General features: G+C 36.0%; 1 protein-coding gene across 3 annotated transcripts; it reads left to right on the forward strand.

Annotated features, from left to right (window-relative positions):
• The first annotated feature begins 483 nt into the window (after nucleotides 1-483).
• ampd3b (adenosine monophosphate deaminase 3b) lies at nucleotides 484-18,164 on the forward strand. Of its 3 annotated transcripts, XM_027161522.2 has the most exons (16): nucleotides 484-683; nucleotides 1,268-1,340; nucleotides 8,712-8,934; nucleotides 9,037-9,214; nucleotides 10,438-10,603; nucleotides 10,704-10,923; nucleotides 11,098-11,227; nucleotides 13,162-13,356; nucleotides 13,436-13,567; nucleotides 13,668-13,831; nucleotides 13,963-14,089; nucleotides 14,328-14,491; nucleotides 15,259-15,379; nucleotides 16,229-16,402; nucleotides 16,491-16,601; nucleotides 17,271-18,164. In XM_027161522.2, exons 2-16 carry the CDS (start codon nucleotides 1,268-1,270, stop codon nucleotides 17,445-17,447), a joined length of 2,355 nt encoding a protein of 784 aa, XP_027017323.2. In that variant the 5' UTR covers nucleotides 484-683; the 3' UTR covers nucleotides 17,448-18,164. The 3 variants fall into 3 exon arrangements, with proteins under 3 accessions (XP_027017323.2, XP_027017324.1, XP_047678285.1); XM_027161523.2 differs by lacking the exons at nucleotides 484-683; nucleotides 1,268-1,340 and adding an exon at nucleotides 4,768-4,919; XM_047822329.1 differs by lacking the exons at nucleotides 484-683; nucleotides 1,268-1,340 and adding an exon at nucleotides 6,538-6,665.
• Nucleotides 18,165-18,283: the final 119 nt, after the last annotated feature.

The raw sequence follows: 18,283 nt of genomic DNA on the forward strand, positions 1-18,283 counted from the left end.
GGTTATACTGTAAGGGTTGGGACATAATATATCATTGCTTGACAGACCAAAATAACAGGCTGTTAACTGTTTGACTAACTGTTTGACATGTCATAACTACAAAGATGCAGAAGGGGGAGCTCTCAGTTTCACCTCACTTCACTTCACTACTTATTTGAAATGTGTGGTAAGTTTGCTTATTATCTAGCAAAATATATAGTTGTTATAATTATGGAGTGACATTAGCCATTTTATATCAATTACATTAAAAAAGAGCTTTTTCATGCTTATTTGCATAAGGAAAGAGGCCACAGACATTTGCATTGCATGCTGTGTTCATCAGCTACTTCTGCTGATATACTCGATACACATGATAACACAAAAGCAGTTGTGGTCTAAAATAGTTCTGCCAAGCGATTCAAAATGTTTGCAAGCAAGCTATGAAAGGGGGAAATAAGCCACCAAAGGAAGGAACTCTAAGCCACTCCCACAGTGACAGCACTTTGTTGTTGGCTTTTCTTTTACATAGCTAGCTGTGAGAGGGTTATATGTGTAGGACAGACACTTGTTAAAGCTCACTTGTTAAAACTCACAGTTTATCTTCATAGCCAGAGAACAAGCACAGGAACATCTTTCTCAAAGCAAACACACTCAGTGACAGAGAAAAAGCACAAAGAACAAGAAACCTTTCTACACACTAAGAGGTGAGTACAATTCAGATGAACTCATCTCAATTTATTTTTATTATTGAATATTTATTTATTAATTTTTAAACTAAAAATTTATAGAAATAAGAAAGTGCTAGTGCACACATAAATGCAGACCTTTTCTTATAATTAACAGTTTGTTCAAAAAGTGCCTGTTTACATGCCTGTTAGCAGGTTGTAGATTTCACTTTTTTCTATGTTGCATGTCTCAACAAGCAGTCAGCATAACTTCATGCCAACTAGACTTGACAAGACCTATGTCTTTTTAGCAGATACAAGACATTACAAATGTATGTAAATATAGCGGTAAATCATACTTCCAGTCATACAAAATGTTTGATTTGTCTTAGGCTCATAGGTCTTTGCATGCAACAGGAACAGTTTACGTTTTCCTGTTTACAGATAAACTGAAAGTTGGCGTTCCCTGGCTTGCTTCCAGGAACACAATAACTTTATTTATATCAACATTCACTCTGAAGTATTTACAGTTTCTTACTGAGACAGTATGCTTAAAAAACACTTAACATTTAGCTATACATCAGTAATGTGTAACATCTCATTTGTCTGTGATTGAAAATCAGATGGACCCAAATGCATTAAACAAGACGAGGAGAAACGCCACTCCTCTGAAAAAGCAGCAGTCTACGCCTGCAGGTAAGGATGATTACGCAAGATCATTTCATTTACAAATTAAAATTATTTACAGAATAAACTGCAGGCAGAAAAGCAGTCAGCTCACACCCACATGTAACACATGCAAACCGCATAAACACTCTCTGAATAAACACTCTCTCTCTCTCTCTCTCTCTCTCTCTCTCTCTCTATTTTCTATTTCACACACACACACACACACACACACACACACACACACACACACACACACACACACACACACACACACACACACACACACACACAAACATACACACACACACACACACACACACACACACACACACACACACACACACACACACACACACACACAAACTAGTCCAAGCCATTTTAACAATGTCCTGTTAGTCTAAATCTACTAGTTCCCTATTTCGGCATTGTGAAATGTTATTTAGTTTAGTTTCACAAAAATTAAGCTACTATTTCTTATTTGAACTTTATTTATAGACATTTGTATTTTACCATTTTAGGCTTTAAATTTTCTTGTTCTATTGTCATATGTTAAGCAGAATTAAGCAGAATTTAAAAAATGTAAATAGAATATAGAATATAAAAAATGTACATGGTTTAAAAATAGTAACCCAAACATTGCATTGTAACATAACTACACTTAGAATAACTCTATGCACATCAGAGATATAACTCAGTAAGGAAGCCTGGTGTCTTCAGATAATAATGTCTGAAACACACACATATGAATATCTAAATGTATACATTTTTGCTGTTCTCTAGATTCAAGTTTACATTTTTCTAGAATTAAAAGTCAGAATAGCACTGAGGAGTAATCCTGTCCAAAACTGTTTCAGTCTCTCAGCACAGTGTATTAAGACAGTTTTCCCCTCTATTTGTTGTTCAAAACTATTTGTTGTTTAAAGTGCAATTGCAAGGCCCTTTTGGCATTCACTTTTGTCCTTCAAATCTATTTGCAACTAAACAATGCCATGTGGATTATATTAATGTTTAAGATATATTTCAGGTTAGGACATTTATTTTTAATACTCTAAGCCCTGGGCAGATTCGATCGAACATGGACACCAGTACACAACCAGCAGTACAAGTATGCAATACTGTCAGACACAAAAGACTGTCAGACATGTCAGACTTGTGTAATAAATGTCAGAGTAATGTTAAGAGTGTTGCTGAAACAGTAGCATCAGTTTTGAAACCGGTCTGTTATATCTATTACAGATAAAAATGTATAGACATAAATTTAATTTAACATATCTTATATCTAGTCAACCTCTTATTTTAAGCTAGAAAAGCCAAATATGACAATAACATTTTACTATTTATTTAAAAATAGTTTTACCATCTTAGAATATGAAATAAATAAATATATATATATATATATATATATATATATATATATATATATATATATATATATATATATATATATATAATATGTATAAATTTAAGAATTATCCCTTGCTAAGATGGAATTTTTTGCACTGTATTTGTTACACAGCCAATGATTAGTATAATTAGTTTGAACAGTAATGGTAGCGCATTCTGATTAGGTAAACTGTGTCCATTCTTATGCTGTTCTTTCTGTACAAATAAACGTTTGTAGGCTAATGGCATTGAGTAGCATAATGTTCAGGTCCGTAGACAGCCTATTGAAAAGGGGGGTTCTTTTTCAAAAAGTGGACCTTTTTCAAAAAGTTTTTCTCCTCATTTTGTATTTAATTATGATGTTCAAATATTTAATGTTGGTAACCTTTTATGCACTAATTTGTGCTGGATTAGCTTGTCTGCTGGTATCTTAACGAACATGCTTTTTGATGCACCTAAATTATTTACTGCATTGTTGTCAAATTGCTTCCTCATGTACCACCTTTGTCAGTCCATACACAGTTCATAAGTTTAAAGACCACACTAACAACAGAATAGTTTTAATTAACTTTACTGAAGTATTAATAATAATTATTTTCATCATAATTTCTTGACTCTCTGTCAATGCCTCTTTGCTTGTTGCTGTATTTGTGTTGACACTTATGGATTTAGTACACTGGTCAGTTCCAATCTTCTTGGGTGCAATTTGGAGAATATGTTCACGGCTTCATCCAGGTTGACTGCCATGTCGTAGTGTGTATGGATGAGGGCCAGGGATGATAAGCGGTTCTCTCCCATGCTGCTACGCATGAATGTGTTCAGTCTCCGGAGAGTGCTGGCCGACCGTTCACATTCACATAAGGTAACGGAGAGAAGCATTTCCATGGGCTTCTGTCTGCCAGTATTGGTTAATCACAAAAGTCAGTATTGCACAGCCAATATAAAATATAAAATATAGAAATCCTTTTCATTAAAATATATATATATATATATATATATATATATATATATATATATATATATATATATATATATATATATATACACACAGTATAACCCCCCATCATTCAGAGGCGATGCTTCACCGTTGCTTTGAAAAGTGTATTGCGAGAACTCTCTCTGAACTGCACGCGCTGCACACACACACACACACACACACACACACACACACACACACACACACACACACACACACACACACACACAAACACACGTCCAGCTACAATAATGTATCATGTTAATTTGAAACAGCAACCCAGGATAAAACAATGATGACAATAATCACATGAAGGAAAAAAAAAAAACTTAAATTCTGGACCTTTGGCAGTGAGGGCGGGTTCATTTGAACCACCTGAACCATTACTGTACTTTATATTCTTCTTGCTATTAATATTTTTAACAGTATTACAGTGTTATTATCTATTGTTAAGAACAAATATACACACTTTGTGCTACAAGGTCAATTAGAATAATAAATATATGTTGTAAATAGATTTAGATTTCTTTCTCAATAAAAAAACAACAACAATTTCACTTCAGTGATTAATATTACTTACTTCGATTTTCTTGTGTTAAGCAAAAACTAAATGTAATTCATTCAAATTTGTTTGACTGGCAGTGAATACAATGATTCATATATATTAGAATGGTATAGAATTATTGTATTATTTATAATAAATATATACAGTCAAACATGACTCTTTAGTTTTCTTTACTTATTTGTCTCTTGTGAATCTGTGATCTATAGTCATTAATATGGCACCTCCTGTGTAATAAAGCATACTTAAACTTGAGCTTGAAATATCTGAGGCTGGTTTGGACATGTTTACATGACATACACTTCCAAAATTATTTGTACATTATGTTATCTTTCAGGCTGGCTAAATCACATGGAATTCTGAGGTTTAAGCACAAATTATTGTTTGGTTGCTATAATAGTTATTGTTGAAAAAAAATTAGTAAATGTGAAGTGTGTGAAAGATGTGGTACAGTGCAGCAGGAGACGGAGTGAGAGTTTGGCTTAGATTAAGTGGGATGGACAGGTACACAACCAGAGCTATGTTGATAGGCGGAGTCTAATTTCTCCCAACTGTTTCCTTGAAAGTATTGGAAAGGTCAGTAATACCCATAAAAAGGCACATAAAAAAAGACTTGGACCCTGTACTCCTCTTACAAATCACTAAAGTTGAAGAGAGGAACCAACCTGATCTACAGTACGCACAGGTAAAAGCCTGTTTCTGTGATGGACAGAACTTAACCTGGTGTTAATCTAGAAATTTGCGCAGTAGCAAACCAGGAAATGCTTTCTATATCTTTGTGTTAATCTTAGACTCTGAATTCCATTAATGCATGCAAAGCTATTGCCGGGCTGTTAGGGGCTTAGCACAACACTTTACTAAATAAAACAGGTAAGAGTTGGAAATGTGTGTCAAGGTCATGTATTATAAGCTTACAGAGTTATAGTGTTCTCGCAGCAGGAGATATGCTAGCTTGTATGCAGTGCTAAGTTCTGTGTCACTGTGTGCAACTGTGGCGTGTTATTCTTAGGGCTACTCATTTCAGTTGTTTGGAGAGTCAGTATTCTAGCACATTATTATGCAAACAGACTATATGTCAGGAGTGAGTTAATGTGCCTGAATAGGTAGAGGGAAATCATACACACAAACTGATATACAGTATATTAATGGTTATAGGTAATCCATTGAATTGAGCTTTTATTTCAGAATGCAAAACTGCAAATCTGTGAATAAGGCAGGACTATGTATGTGTTTTTTTGGCACCAGTTGCTATTGCTAGGGTGTGGCCAGAACATGATATAGTAGTGCAGTGTTGATAGGATCCATGTTTTGCATAGTTAAATGTTAAACAGTTAGATGATCTAAAACAAACTCAACTTTTTTCAAAGGTTTTGCAGCCAGAAAACCCCTTTAACTGTAAAACAAATTCCAATCACCCTCACAGCAGTTAAATTTATTTTTATACCCACAATTCAAATATTAGGCTTATTTTTCCCATGTGTAGTGCATGTTGGCTATTTATTGGAGTCCTACAATCTTTTATTCCCAATCATACCACCCACAGTATACATTTTTGTGGTCAGGATATTAAAACTAAATAAAAAAGCAAACATAAAAGCAAACACAATAATAAAGCTAACGTGTGACATAATAAAAAAAAAACATGGACTCCCTTCATATAATGTTATACTGTATGTGTTATGGGTTGTTTGAAGCTGGGGTACTTTGTTAGAAGTGAAACACAAATGAACAAAGTCTAGGACTGTACAGAATAAACAAACAAACTAGAAAACATAAAATATACATGAAATATGGCATGGGTATGACAACAGACACTGACACTACTGAAACGAAACAAAGAGTGCTATACAAAACATGGCATAAGCTGGTGCTCATTGAGCATAAATGTGGTTCAAGTGCATGTGATCGCTTATGTGACACAGTGCATGATGTGAGCATATGGATTGCAGTGGTAAAGAGGTGCTGTAGTCCCACACAACTATTGGCGGTAACTGGTACCTAATCCTGATCTTTTCTTTTGTGTTTTTGTGCTAGAGTTATTTGTGCCTTGAATAAGACATTAACTGTTAGGTGTAGTGCAAATGATAATCTAGCACATCAGGATTCCTCCTTGCTTTTCTCCCTTGTACACTATTCTAAACACAGGTGTTCAGTGAATTAGGTGTTCTTAACCACTTCGGTTTTAACAGCAAATGGCATTTCGGTGTTTTGGTCTCCGGCACTCACACACCCCCAGCTGGCTGCCAGTTGTGACATTTGGGAAAGACTTGGTGTCCTGAATTGACATGACGTTGTCAGTGTCAGCCTCTTTAAATAGAGAAGGAGTGGGACACTCAAGACACTGTAAAGCTAACACTGATTTGATGTGCATCATCACCACTGAGCATTAGAACTTCTCAAAACAAAATTAAGGCGATGATGACTACAGAAGGTAAGAAATAAGAGTCTTTTCCTGCTTTGGCAATAACAAAAAAGCTTAAAGGTGTCAGACACAACTTTGGATATTATGTAGTTCAGAGATGTAAGCAAAGGTAAGAATGACTTTTCTTCAATGGGCTGATTAGCATTTTAAGGTTGAAACATTCCTCATTAATAAATAAAAAAAACACTATATAACATCACATTGCAAATATATTCACAGTCCAATTTAATTACATTTTAGTACAATCTGTTTTAAACTGCCTATATAGAGAGTTCATATTTTTGTATGTTGTCTGTAATTTTAAGATGAGATAAACTTGGAAATGAGCTCCAGTCTGTTCTAGACTCATCTAGAAGGCCCTCCTGGAATGCAGTGTTTCTAGATGGGAACACTCTGGAATTATCAGTCTCACAGTGCTGTCATGTGTCCTATCGGAGGTTGCCAGGATTGTTGACACTGGCTCTAGTTACATGTCAACAAGTCAATAGAAAAGAATTTTAGAATGACCTCTTGGGCTTTTTATAGAGCCAAGCACTAAAAACAACCCAATTTTGTCGACCACACAAGTTCTGCGTGTCATCAGTCTAAAACAGAAATTATTCAGGTAGTAAATTAGGAACCTTTTTTAAAAAAGGAATGGATATGTAGCACCAGTAATAGCAGGAAAGGCCTGCTAAATTTTGACTGTCAATGAAAATCAAACATTTACCCACCCAGAAGCACACTCATCACGTGACTGGCATTTTATCACAAACACTAGACAGGATGTTGGATAAACATATGGAGTATATAGTGGAACAGTGCCATCACTGTGCTCTAACAATTCCTCCCCATTCAGTGTAGAATATTACTGTCTGAAAGCACCAGAGCTAAAAGAGTTACTCATTCGATTGTACCATTTACTATTAATGATTGTACCATATTACTATTAAAATTAAGAAAATGATGGAGTGTTTTGTTCTGATGCACTAATAGTTACAACTTGTTACTTGTAGAGCTCAGTGCTGTTTAGTCAAATACATGCTGTAGTTTCAGAATTTGTACTATATTTATTTCTTACATGAGTGTCCTTTACTTAAACAGTACATAAACACTTCTCAGAGAAAGCCAACTGCTGTATTCAAGCTGACACATGGGAATCCACTGAGCATGAGAGGGATACTACCCCCAATATGTGCTTAGTAATGTTTACAGTAATATGATGAATATTTCTGGCAGAGCACAAAATGAAACTTGAGCTTTCTCTACAGACATTTGATACTGTATGTACACAGGCTTCATAATCTTGCATCATAAGCTTGAAAGACCACTTCAGGCTTAGATAACACCTGCTAGCTTTAGCAATCTTAAATATAATGTTCATACAAAACATACAAAGAACTTCCTACTTCCTGCTCTTCTACCACTGTATGCTGTAAAAAATATAATCCTAGTACTGGGTGGCACCTAGAAGAGTATCCTTTTGGGACTAGTTCATAACAAGGTTTCCTCCTCCTGTCAAGTATATAGGAGGCAGAATCTCTTGCACATTCATGAGAATGAAATAGAAAAAAAGAAATAAATGTTGTGAGGCCCAAAGGTATATAAGACATTGCCTTTAATTATTAACACAGAGTTGTTGTTGCATGACAGAAAAAGCAGAAACGTTTTTGCTGTTGTTTTTACACGTGGTTAGGCAAACATTTCATGAGTGTGATTTGTACATGCTTCTAATGGCATGCAGCTTATGCCATCAGTAAAAATAGACTCAAAGTGAAAATGCACATGTTCATATCATATTTACATATTAAAACCTATGTATAAAGACCAAGACAGATTAATGTCTGTCTATACTTTTGCATTAGTTTGTGCTGTATTAACTAAACTCTTGTAAAGATTTGCATCATTTCTCATGATGTCTTTATTTCATGCAATAGTCATAGCACTAGAAGTGTAAAGAGGAACTCTCATATTCAACATGTTGTAAATTCAACATGAACTGTTGTAAATTTACAAAGAAACAGTAGAGAACTTTAGAGTAATTTCTTACTCTAATCATCTGGTTTAATCTTGCAGACATGCATCGGCAGTTCCCGAAGATCTCCTTAAGCGAAGTGGATGAGAAGGTGAAGCGTCTAGCTGAGAAGGTGTATGCATCAGCAATAAAAGAGGAGAGCACCAAAGATGTCATGTCAATGTTTACCGTGCCTGAGGACTGCCCAATTGGTCTCCATCAGGCTAAGGAGCGAGAGCTGCTTAAAGGGCTGGCTGAGGAACATTCAGAAGAGAGTGTCAAAAGGTCATTATACACTGGGACACATAAAGAAAGACCACATCATTGAGTCTCTGTGTTTTTATTGTGACTGTGACGGTCATTTTTATTCTTTTTGTCAAACTCTAGGAAGAAGAGTTTTAAGCTGATCCGTTCCCAGTCTATATCTCTTCAGATACCAGGTGCCTCTGAGTGGGCCATGTCTGTGATTGGTCCTCTCCTCAACCCGGCTATATCTGAAGCTCCTGGTGAAAGCAATGTCCCAGAGTTCCAGAGAGTCACTATCAGTGGTGACTACTGTGCAGGGGTAGGTGCAGTCATTTATTCAATTCTATTGCAGAGCATGGAATGATGTTTTTGCAAATAAGATCAAAAGAACCCACATTTCAGCTCTTCATTGCAATGAAGAAGGAAGTTACAAATCATTAGCAAAGAAAACAAATGCACAAAATATCTCCTTCAGCCTTTGCAATCCATAGAATAATCATTTAAGTAGCATGTCGTTATGTGGACTGAGTTATTCTGACAAATAACCAAATATTGTAGCAAAAATATTATTTGTACCATTATCTATTAATGATTGTTACCTTTTGATTTTGAATTGATTTAACTGACACAGCTATTCACACAATTGTCTATAATGCATCAAGCTATGACTCTGAGATAGTTTGATTAATTGTGCGTGATAGAAAATTGAAGACAATAAAATAGAATAGAGGAGGTACTTGTTCAGCTGCTTACAGGACACAGTCATTAAAAAAACAACAAAACCTAGGAGTGTCTGAGGTGCAATAAGCTCCACAGACAAAACAAGTGGCTGATATATGTCACACGCTGTTCTTAATACGTTTACACCCTTTCAGCTTTATTAACAGTGCTAGTCCTGTCAGTTAGAAATTCCAGCTATGTCTTGTCATTTTTATCTCACACCCTTATTGAAAGGAGGTAATAGAAATAACTTCATATGCTGCTCTTGTTTAACTCTACTGATGGTGAACCAACCATGAAACACAGGACAATTCAACTACTTTGATACATGTCCTTAGCTGTACAAAATGGTATAACAACCTTTGTAACTAGCATCCATATTTTTTGACTAATGTCTTCAAGTCTGGGCTAAAAACAAGCTGCACAGCCTATTGGTACTTTAAAATAAGGCACTGATTTTGGGATATTCAACCGTTTTTTGTAATGGAAGTTTATTATAACCTGATAATCTGTGAATAAACTGTTAAACATTTTAATACCTGAAGAATACATAGCATATTTGGAAGGGTGATACAATAGGAACAGTTAACACTTTTGTTTCACTAATAAAGACATGCATGCATTCTGGATTACATTATAATTTATATTATAATGTCTTAAAGTTAAAGCAATATAATGTTTTTCATCTTAGAATGCTTCAGATTGTTTGACATTAAAACACCAAAATATAGTGCACAGTATATTAAATGTGTATATAATATATATATGAAGTATATCAGGAGTATAATTCTATCATGCATTATTCTAAAATTATTGTTCCAGATCACAGTCGATGACTATGAGCAGGCATCAAAAAGCCTGTTGAAAGCATTGCTCATCAGAGAAAAATATGCCCGTCTGGCATACCACCATTTTCCCAGAACCACTGCCAAGTTTCTAAGGACTGCCTATAATGACACATGGAATGAAGAAGAAGATGTTCTGCCAGGTGGGTGTTCTAGGAGGAACAGTGAGTGTAATTAAAAAAGTAGAACACTTTGTAAGATCAATGCTTTGAAGGATGTTTTTGTAAATTATGGCAATTGCAGATAGCACTCCCTGTCCAAGTGAGGGTGAGGACCCATACAGTATGGAGGACATTCCTCAGAACCTGAACTACATTATGAAGATGAAGGATGGTATCATAAATGTGTATGATGATGCAGAGGCTTTGAGTAAAGACATGCCACACAGATTACCATACCCTGACATGGAGACTTTCACTATTGACATGACTCATGTCCTTGCCATGATTGCTGATGGACCCACGTAAGTACATCATGCTACAAGTGCTGCTATCAAAACAATCACCTATTATCTTTTAACACCTAACCAACCAAGTTTAACTTTTGTGTACATCTTTAAAAATCATCACATCATTTATCACATATAACTGATCACATCAGACTAATGCCAAACTATTAATACTCCATTCATTTACAGGAAGACCTATTGTCACAGAAGGCTTAACTTTCTTAATTCCAAGTTCTACTTGCATGAGATGTTGAATGAGTTGGCAGAGCTGAAGGAACTAAAGAGTGTTCCACATAGAGACTTCTACAATGTCAGGAAGGTATGAAACTATCTGTCTGTCTGTCTATCTGTCTGTCTGGTCTGGTCTGGTCTGGTCTGGTCTCTTCAAATGTGTGTTTAATCGATCCAATTTTAGTTTTTGCTCTAAAGGCATTTGATGTAAAATAGCATTATAGTGTAAATAATTTACCTTGTCTGCATTCATTACTCTCATGACTGTATGTCACATGCACTTTCTTTTTCACTGCTGATAATGAGGAAATGAGAAATAATAGAAGAAGAAGAAGAAGTTTATATAGCGCCTTTCCGTAGCTCAAGGTCGCTTTACATTTCACAAATACAGTACATTCAGACACTTACATATACATCTATATATACACATCACATAATACATATAATTGCATTATCCGAAATGCTTGTTAAATAGATATGTTTTTAACTGGGACTTAAATGCACCCACAGATGTGATGTTTCGTAGTGTAGGAGGCAGCGAATTCCATAATTGAGCATTTATACTAAATTACCTTCCACCAACAGTAGACAGACGGAAAGGAGGGATGGACAACAAATCAAGTTCAGCTGATCTAAGGGACCGGACAGGGCGGTAAGGGGAAAGTAGGTCAAACAGATATTGGGGAGCAAGACCATTTAATGCTTTGAACGTTAGAAGCAATACCTTAAAGTGTATACATGATGCGCATGAAGCAGTGGAGTAATGTGAGCAGAGCGCCTAGTGGAGGTGAGAACTCTTGCTGCTGAGTTTTGAACATACTGTAATCTTGCGATAAGTTTTTTGGGAAGACCAAGAAATAAGGCATTGCAATAGTCCAGACGTGAAGTGATTAGTGCATGAATTAAGGTTTCAGTATCAGCTATGGTGAGAGAAGATCAGAGACAAGCAATATTACGAAGATGGAAAAAAGAGTTTTTAACAGGAGAAGAAATGTGAGGGCCAAAAGATAGATTTGAATCGAATAAAACCCCAAGGTTACGGATCGATGACGAAGGCTTAATGTGAGTTCCATGAACATCAAAAGACTGGTTCATCGTTTTGACTGTGGCAATAGATCCAATCAATAATATCTCAGTTTTTTTATCATTCAATTTAAGAAAATTCTGGGACATCCAATATTTAATGTCCCTGATACATGCTGTGAGTGAGTCAGGCAGAGATGGAGCATTGGAGCTGGTGGTGTATATACGCCAAAATAAAGCTCAGATCTGTGAGTGCCACTGATAGCCTGCATGAATCTACATTTTGGGCACAAAAAAGAAGCCAGCATTGCTTCTTCACACCACTGTATGTATTTGTATTATAACCATTAGTGATGGTTCCACAAAAGTCCAAAATAATCCACCTTAAGACTTGTAGTCTAATGTGCGGGCCAAAAACATTTTCTGTCCTCATTTTCACATCTTACCAGCTAGCTAACTCTACTTTACCATATAACAGCTTGTAACTGTGAAGGGAGGGAGGGAGGGAGGGAGGGTGGGTGGGTGGTAAAACATGTGATTCCTTATGGGTAAACTTTCAAGGTCCTGCTCAAGAAGCATCACAGGGCAACGTAACACATTTGGAGCCATGTTCTGTCTGCACTCTTCCACTTATATGAGCTCAGAGATGCCCGTAAAGGCAAATGTTTATGTGATTGACAGGGCAGTGAGAGTACATCCTCCCCATTCAGAAAACACAGACAGTTTTGTAACGATTCAAACTTGTGATCTCTTGGTAATAAGAGCAAATGCTTTTCGGTTGCAACTGTTGGGAGTTCAAATTCATGTATTTTTATTTGAAAGACAGCAGCTATTAACCCTGCAAGCTATTTTAAAATTGCCACCCATTAAATGAAACTGAATAACACAAGAGATAAGCCTGTTTGAAAGCCTGACATCCTAGAAGCCTTCTTCTGTATTCTCCTCAGAACCAGCATTAAACTCTTAACCCAAATCTGATGTTACTTTGACTATGTTTAGGTAGACACCCACATCCATGCAGCAGCCTGCATGAACCAAAAGCACCTTCTCAGTTTCATCCAGGACACATGTAAAACAGAGGCAGATCGGGTGGTGATGGAAAAGAGTGGGAAAAAGATCACCCTGAAGCAGGTGTTTGAAACTCTCCACATGGACCCTTACGATCTCACAGTGGATTCATTGGATGTGCATGCTGTATGTATGCCTTATACTGCCAATTTACTTTCCATGATCATTTTGAAATTATAGTGGCTAACAAAAGTTTCAATTTCAGGGCAGGCAAACTTTCCACCGTTTTGACAAGTTTAACTCCAAATACAACCCAGTTGGTGCAAGTGAGCTTCGTGAGATTTACTTAAAATCCGACAACTACATTAATGGAGAATATTTTGCGCGGCTTATAAAGGTAAAATAAACATAATGACTTCAGTCATATAAAAAGTCTTTATGATGCAATATTCTGTGTCATAAACCATGTATTTCTATGTTTATGTCGTTGCTTTTAGGAGGTGGCGCATGATCTGGAGGAAAGTAAGTACCAGTATGCAGAGCCCCGCCTTTCTATCTATGGCCGCTCTGCCAACGAATGGGAAAGCCTAGCAAAATGGTTCATCCAACAAAAGATGTACTCACCCAACCTAAGATATATGATCCAAGTTCCAAGGATATAGTAAGTGTAACTGGCCTATTGGCTTTGAATTAGAACACAGTTTTGTGTCAAATTACTGTATCCGTCTTATCATTGTATCATATATTTAATATATAAATAATATTACATAAAATGTGTATTTTGTGACTCAGTGACATTTTCAGATCAAAGAAGATAATTCCAAACTTTGCCAAGATGCTGGAGAACATCTTCCTTCCTCTGTTTGAGGCTACTGTAAACCCTCAGAAGCACAAGGAAATTCATGTTTTACTGAAATATGTGAGTCCTGATATTATAGAGTTACAATTATTACTAATTAACTATATGCACTCTACACCATTATTGCTGTCTGGTGTAAAAATGTCAGTTTAAACATTCAACAAACAAAAACTGATTATGAGACTCATAGAAGCAAATCCTGAAGACTCTGGAAGCAAACAGACATTGATTACGAACTTGCATTTATATATTTTTTCTGAACATGTCCACTGAAAAGGTTCTTGCTATTCATTTGCAGGTGACAGGCTTTGACAGTGTGGATGATGAGTCCAAACATAGTGATCATATGTTCTCCTATAAGAGCCCCAAACCAGAGGAATGGACCATGGAAGAAAACCCTCCTTACAGTTACTACCTCTTCCACATGTATTCCAACATCATGGTTCTGAACAACCTGAGAAAGTAAATATTTCATTACATTCAAAACATTTGTTTCAGACACAAAATACAGATTCTTTCACAAGTTACTCTTGTTGTTATCAAGATGCTTAAATAAGTAAGCAATAAATCCCAGACAGGAGGTGCTGTCGTGTATGTTGTGTATGGTTGAGACAGGAAATACTGTCATGTACGTTATTAATGTTTGAGACGCCAAAGGTAACAAAATGTACTGTATTACAGCATATCTTACATATATTACAGCATATCTGTTTTCAGTTATAGTTATTTATAATATAACTATAAACTCCACAAACAAGCCTGTTCCTATTATCGCATAAACTATCACACAACTGGATGATCTAAAGTTATAGTTTTAGCGCTGACCATTTGATAGTCTTCAAAAATGCTAAATTTGCATCTATTCACAGTAAAGCATCTATTCAGCACATCAACAATCAAAGACATTTTAAAATTAATTTTATTTGACATGTCTATCATACAGGTCTCTATGTAAACTATGTTTCTATGTTAACATAGAAATAATTAGCATTAGACTGAGTGCATTAATACTGTATAAACCTGTGATTTGCCTTGCAATTGGTCTTCTTTTAGAATAAATGGTGCATTAGTATTTGATTTTGATGCATTGATGTTATCACATTTTTGACATAGAATAGATGATTTCTGGTCAAGGATATGTAAAGTGTGTATGTATGTATGTATGTATGTATGTAGGTATGCCTCTTAAATCCCAATATATGCTAACAGCTAATGATGATGCTTTATAGGGAACGTGGCCTCTGTACCTTTCAGTTCCGTCCACACTGTGGAGAAGCAGGCTCCATCACTCACCTGGTGTCAGCCTTCCTCACTGCAGATAACATCTCTCATGGCCTCAACCTGAAGATGGTCAGTGCTTCCCTCAAGTGCAAGGAATATTAAGACTATTTCTAGACATACAGTATTATTTTTACAAATAAGCAAAAATTAAATCATCTCTCAATTAAATATGACAATTTAGATCTTGAAATGAGTAAACTATTTAAAAATGATCTTAATATTGTAATCTAAAACTTGCTATATATTTTTTGAAGTCAGATGCATTTAGGTTAAAATCAGTTTTTAAGAATCCCAAGAATCATTATTTGATTCTGCGACTTAGTGGTCATTTCATTGCCTAACACCTCTATTGTTGGGGGTTTGATTTCCACCTTTGTACCTTCTGTGTGTGGAGCTTGTAGGTTTTGCATGATTCAGGGGTTTCCTCCAGGCATTCTGGGTTCTTCCAGTGTGTGTGTGTGTGTGTGTGTGTGTGTGTGTGTGTGTGTGTGTGACCTGTGACCTGTGACCTGTGATGTGTTGGCACCCCATCCAGGGTGTCCCTTGCGTCATGTCCCCCACGTTTAATAGAACTTGCTCCAGGATCCCTGCAACCCTGTTTAGGACGAGTGGTACAGAAAAATGATGGATTTAAACATAATTTGAATATCAGTAGAATGTTTTTAAAGATATAAATATCAGAACCAAAAATTTTAAACCAAGTGGGATGCTTTATATTAATAAAGAAAACGATCCCACATGCTCTGTGGGATGATGAGAGATGAAGAAACAGTATCTTGTATGTGACTTCGTTCGTCTTTGTTTTAGAGTATTAACAAAACAATTATTTTTATAAACTGTAATAAATATTTGCAGAATATTTCACTATCTTCTGAAATGTGTTAAACTCTGCCCTTTTTCACCATTTTACCTCTGCAGAGTCCTGTGCTGCAGTACCTTTACTACCTGGCTCAGATACCCATTGCTATGTCTCCTCTGAGCAACAACAGCTTGTTCCTGGAGTACTCCAAGAACCCACTACGAGAGTTCCTCCATAAGGGCCTGTGTGTCTCACTGTCCACTGATGACCCCATGCAGTTCCACTATACCAAAGTGAGTGACTTTCTCACTCCAGAATACATGCAAAGTGTCCAATGATGGAGTTTTTACTTTTTTTTCTTTTCTATTTTGTGCTTTGTAGGAGGCACTGATGGAGGAGTATGCAATTGCGGGACAGCTGTGGAAGCTCAGTACATGTGATCTGTGCGAGATTGCAAGAAACAGTGTCATACAAAGTGGAATCTCACATCAGGTACAATGTTAGCAACTTGTCTACTATTTTACCCACTTTTGACATGAGTGTCTTAAGCATTGTGCTCTGATATTTAATGATTCTAGCTTTGCTACAAGGAATCTTTTATGACATGGAAACTCTTTTGGAGGGTTGTGACTCCTTGTAGATTGTTTTTTTTTAATAAATGTGTAGAATTTATTGATAAAGTCAAAAGTTATTTTTGAACAATTGATCTTAATGTAAAAAAAAATCATATATTATTCATGATTCATATGTACATATTTTATTTCTCAGTATTTATACCACAATAATGTGCCAATCTCTGATTATTAATTCTGATACTCCAGTATATCGATGATAACAAGCATGTTTAAATCAGCACTTTACAGGATTTAATCAACAAATTTTGACCAATCAGAATAGAGCATTTAACAGCATTTGTCCTATAATGTCCATCAGAAAAACTCAGGAAAGAACAAATTATTTTTCACAATCATTTGTTCCACTTTCAGTAAGCATTTAAAAGTAAGCATTATGATCTGAACTTAAGATCTGAGCAAAGAGAAGAATTCCCTTTGCACTTTCTCATGCCTAGACATGCCCTGCTTTACTGTTTAGTTATTCTCTATATATTTACAGCAGTGCACATAGTTTGCAGGGATTCTAAAATGTACCTGTCTCTATCAGGAAAAGAAATATTTCTTAGGTGAGAACTACCTCCAGGAAGGACCAGAAGGGAACGACATTCGCCGTACCAACGTGGCCCAGATCCGCATGGCCTACAGGCATGAGACCATGTGCAATGAACTCAGCTTCCTGGTAGATGCAGTTAAAACTGAGCCTATGACTGGAAAGACAGTGTGAATATATTGAAAGACAAACTAGAAAACAAGGAAGCATTAGTTTGTTTAGAACACATTAAAAATGTCAATAAAATTTTTGCATATAGGAATAATTATGCTGCTTGTGATTGCATTGAGTTTTATGTGCTTATGTGCATCTTATGTGGCCCACGTGCTTTATGCAAGACCATGTTCTCCTGAATCTATTCAGAAAATGAGATATTTATAGTGAAGGAACATATATTCATTAATACCTGTGCATAGTCTCCAAAAAGGGATGACTTAAGGGGTCAGTTTTTGTTTAATGACCTACTTTTGAGCTTCTTAAGTATCAATGCAAGGGATTTTTTTTTACATTTAATGAAAAGCACTTCCCTATGAACAGCTTGAAGCACTAAGTACCTTGTCAAACTTATTGAGCTGCATTTGGGTGGCTACAAAATCTAGTGTCAAATGTGTGACAATGATTTGTCTTTTACCTGAGCTGTGCTGTTTTTTCTCCCCCCATGAGAAGCATAGCCTTTGTACGCTGTTGTGAATGTATCAGAGTTGCAGGACCAGGGCACATATCTGTTTTTCTCTTTTGCTTGTGCGTGCGTGTGTGTGTATGTTTGTGCGCGTGTGTGTGTGTGCGCGTGTGTGTTTCTTTTTTCTTCCACTGATACCTACAGGGATCTGAAAACTGCCAAGACGAAAACTTATCTTTTTTCAAGAATAAAGTTTTATACTTGTCTAAAAATGCGGTGTGGACAATTTACACAGCAGGATATATTTTACATTTTTCATTAAAACTGCATTTGGACACTTTTTTTTTTGTATAAAAGAGATTTAGCTCAACATTTCTTTTTTTGAAGAAAC

The sequence above is a fragment of the Tachysurus fulvidraco genome, chromosome 13 (assembly GCF_022655615.1).
Source record: "Tachysurus fulvidraco isolate hzauxx_2018 chromosome 13, HZAU_PFXX_2.0, whole genome shotgun sequence".
In the NCBI taxonomy this organism is placed as follows: domain Eukaryota; kingdom Metazoa; phylum Chordata; class Actinopteri; order Siluriformes; family Bagridae; genus Tachysurus; species Tachysurus fulvidraco.

What these genes read in the sequence shown, in the direction of transcription:
- ampd3b (XM_027161522.2), top strand. Translation starts at nt 1,268, where the DNA reads ATGGACCCAAATGCATTAAACAAGACGAGGAGAAACGCCACTCCTCTG. An exon ending in GTGGTGACTACTGTGCAGGG is followed by an intron (nt 9,215 to 10,437) that starts GTAGGTGCAGTC and finishes TTATTGTTCCAG; the next exon opens with ATCACAGTCGATGACTATGA. An exon ending in AAAGTGGAATCTCACATCAG is followed by an intron (nt 16,602 to 17,270) that starts GTACAATGTTAG and finishes TGTCTCTATCAG; the next exon opens with GAAAAGAAATATTTCTTAGG.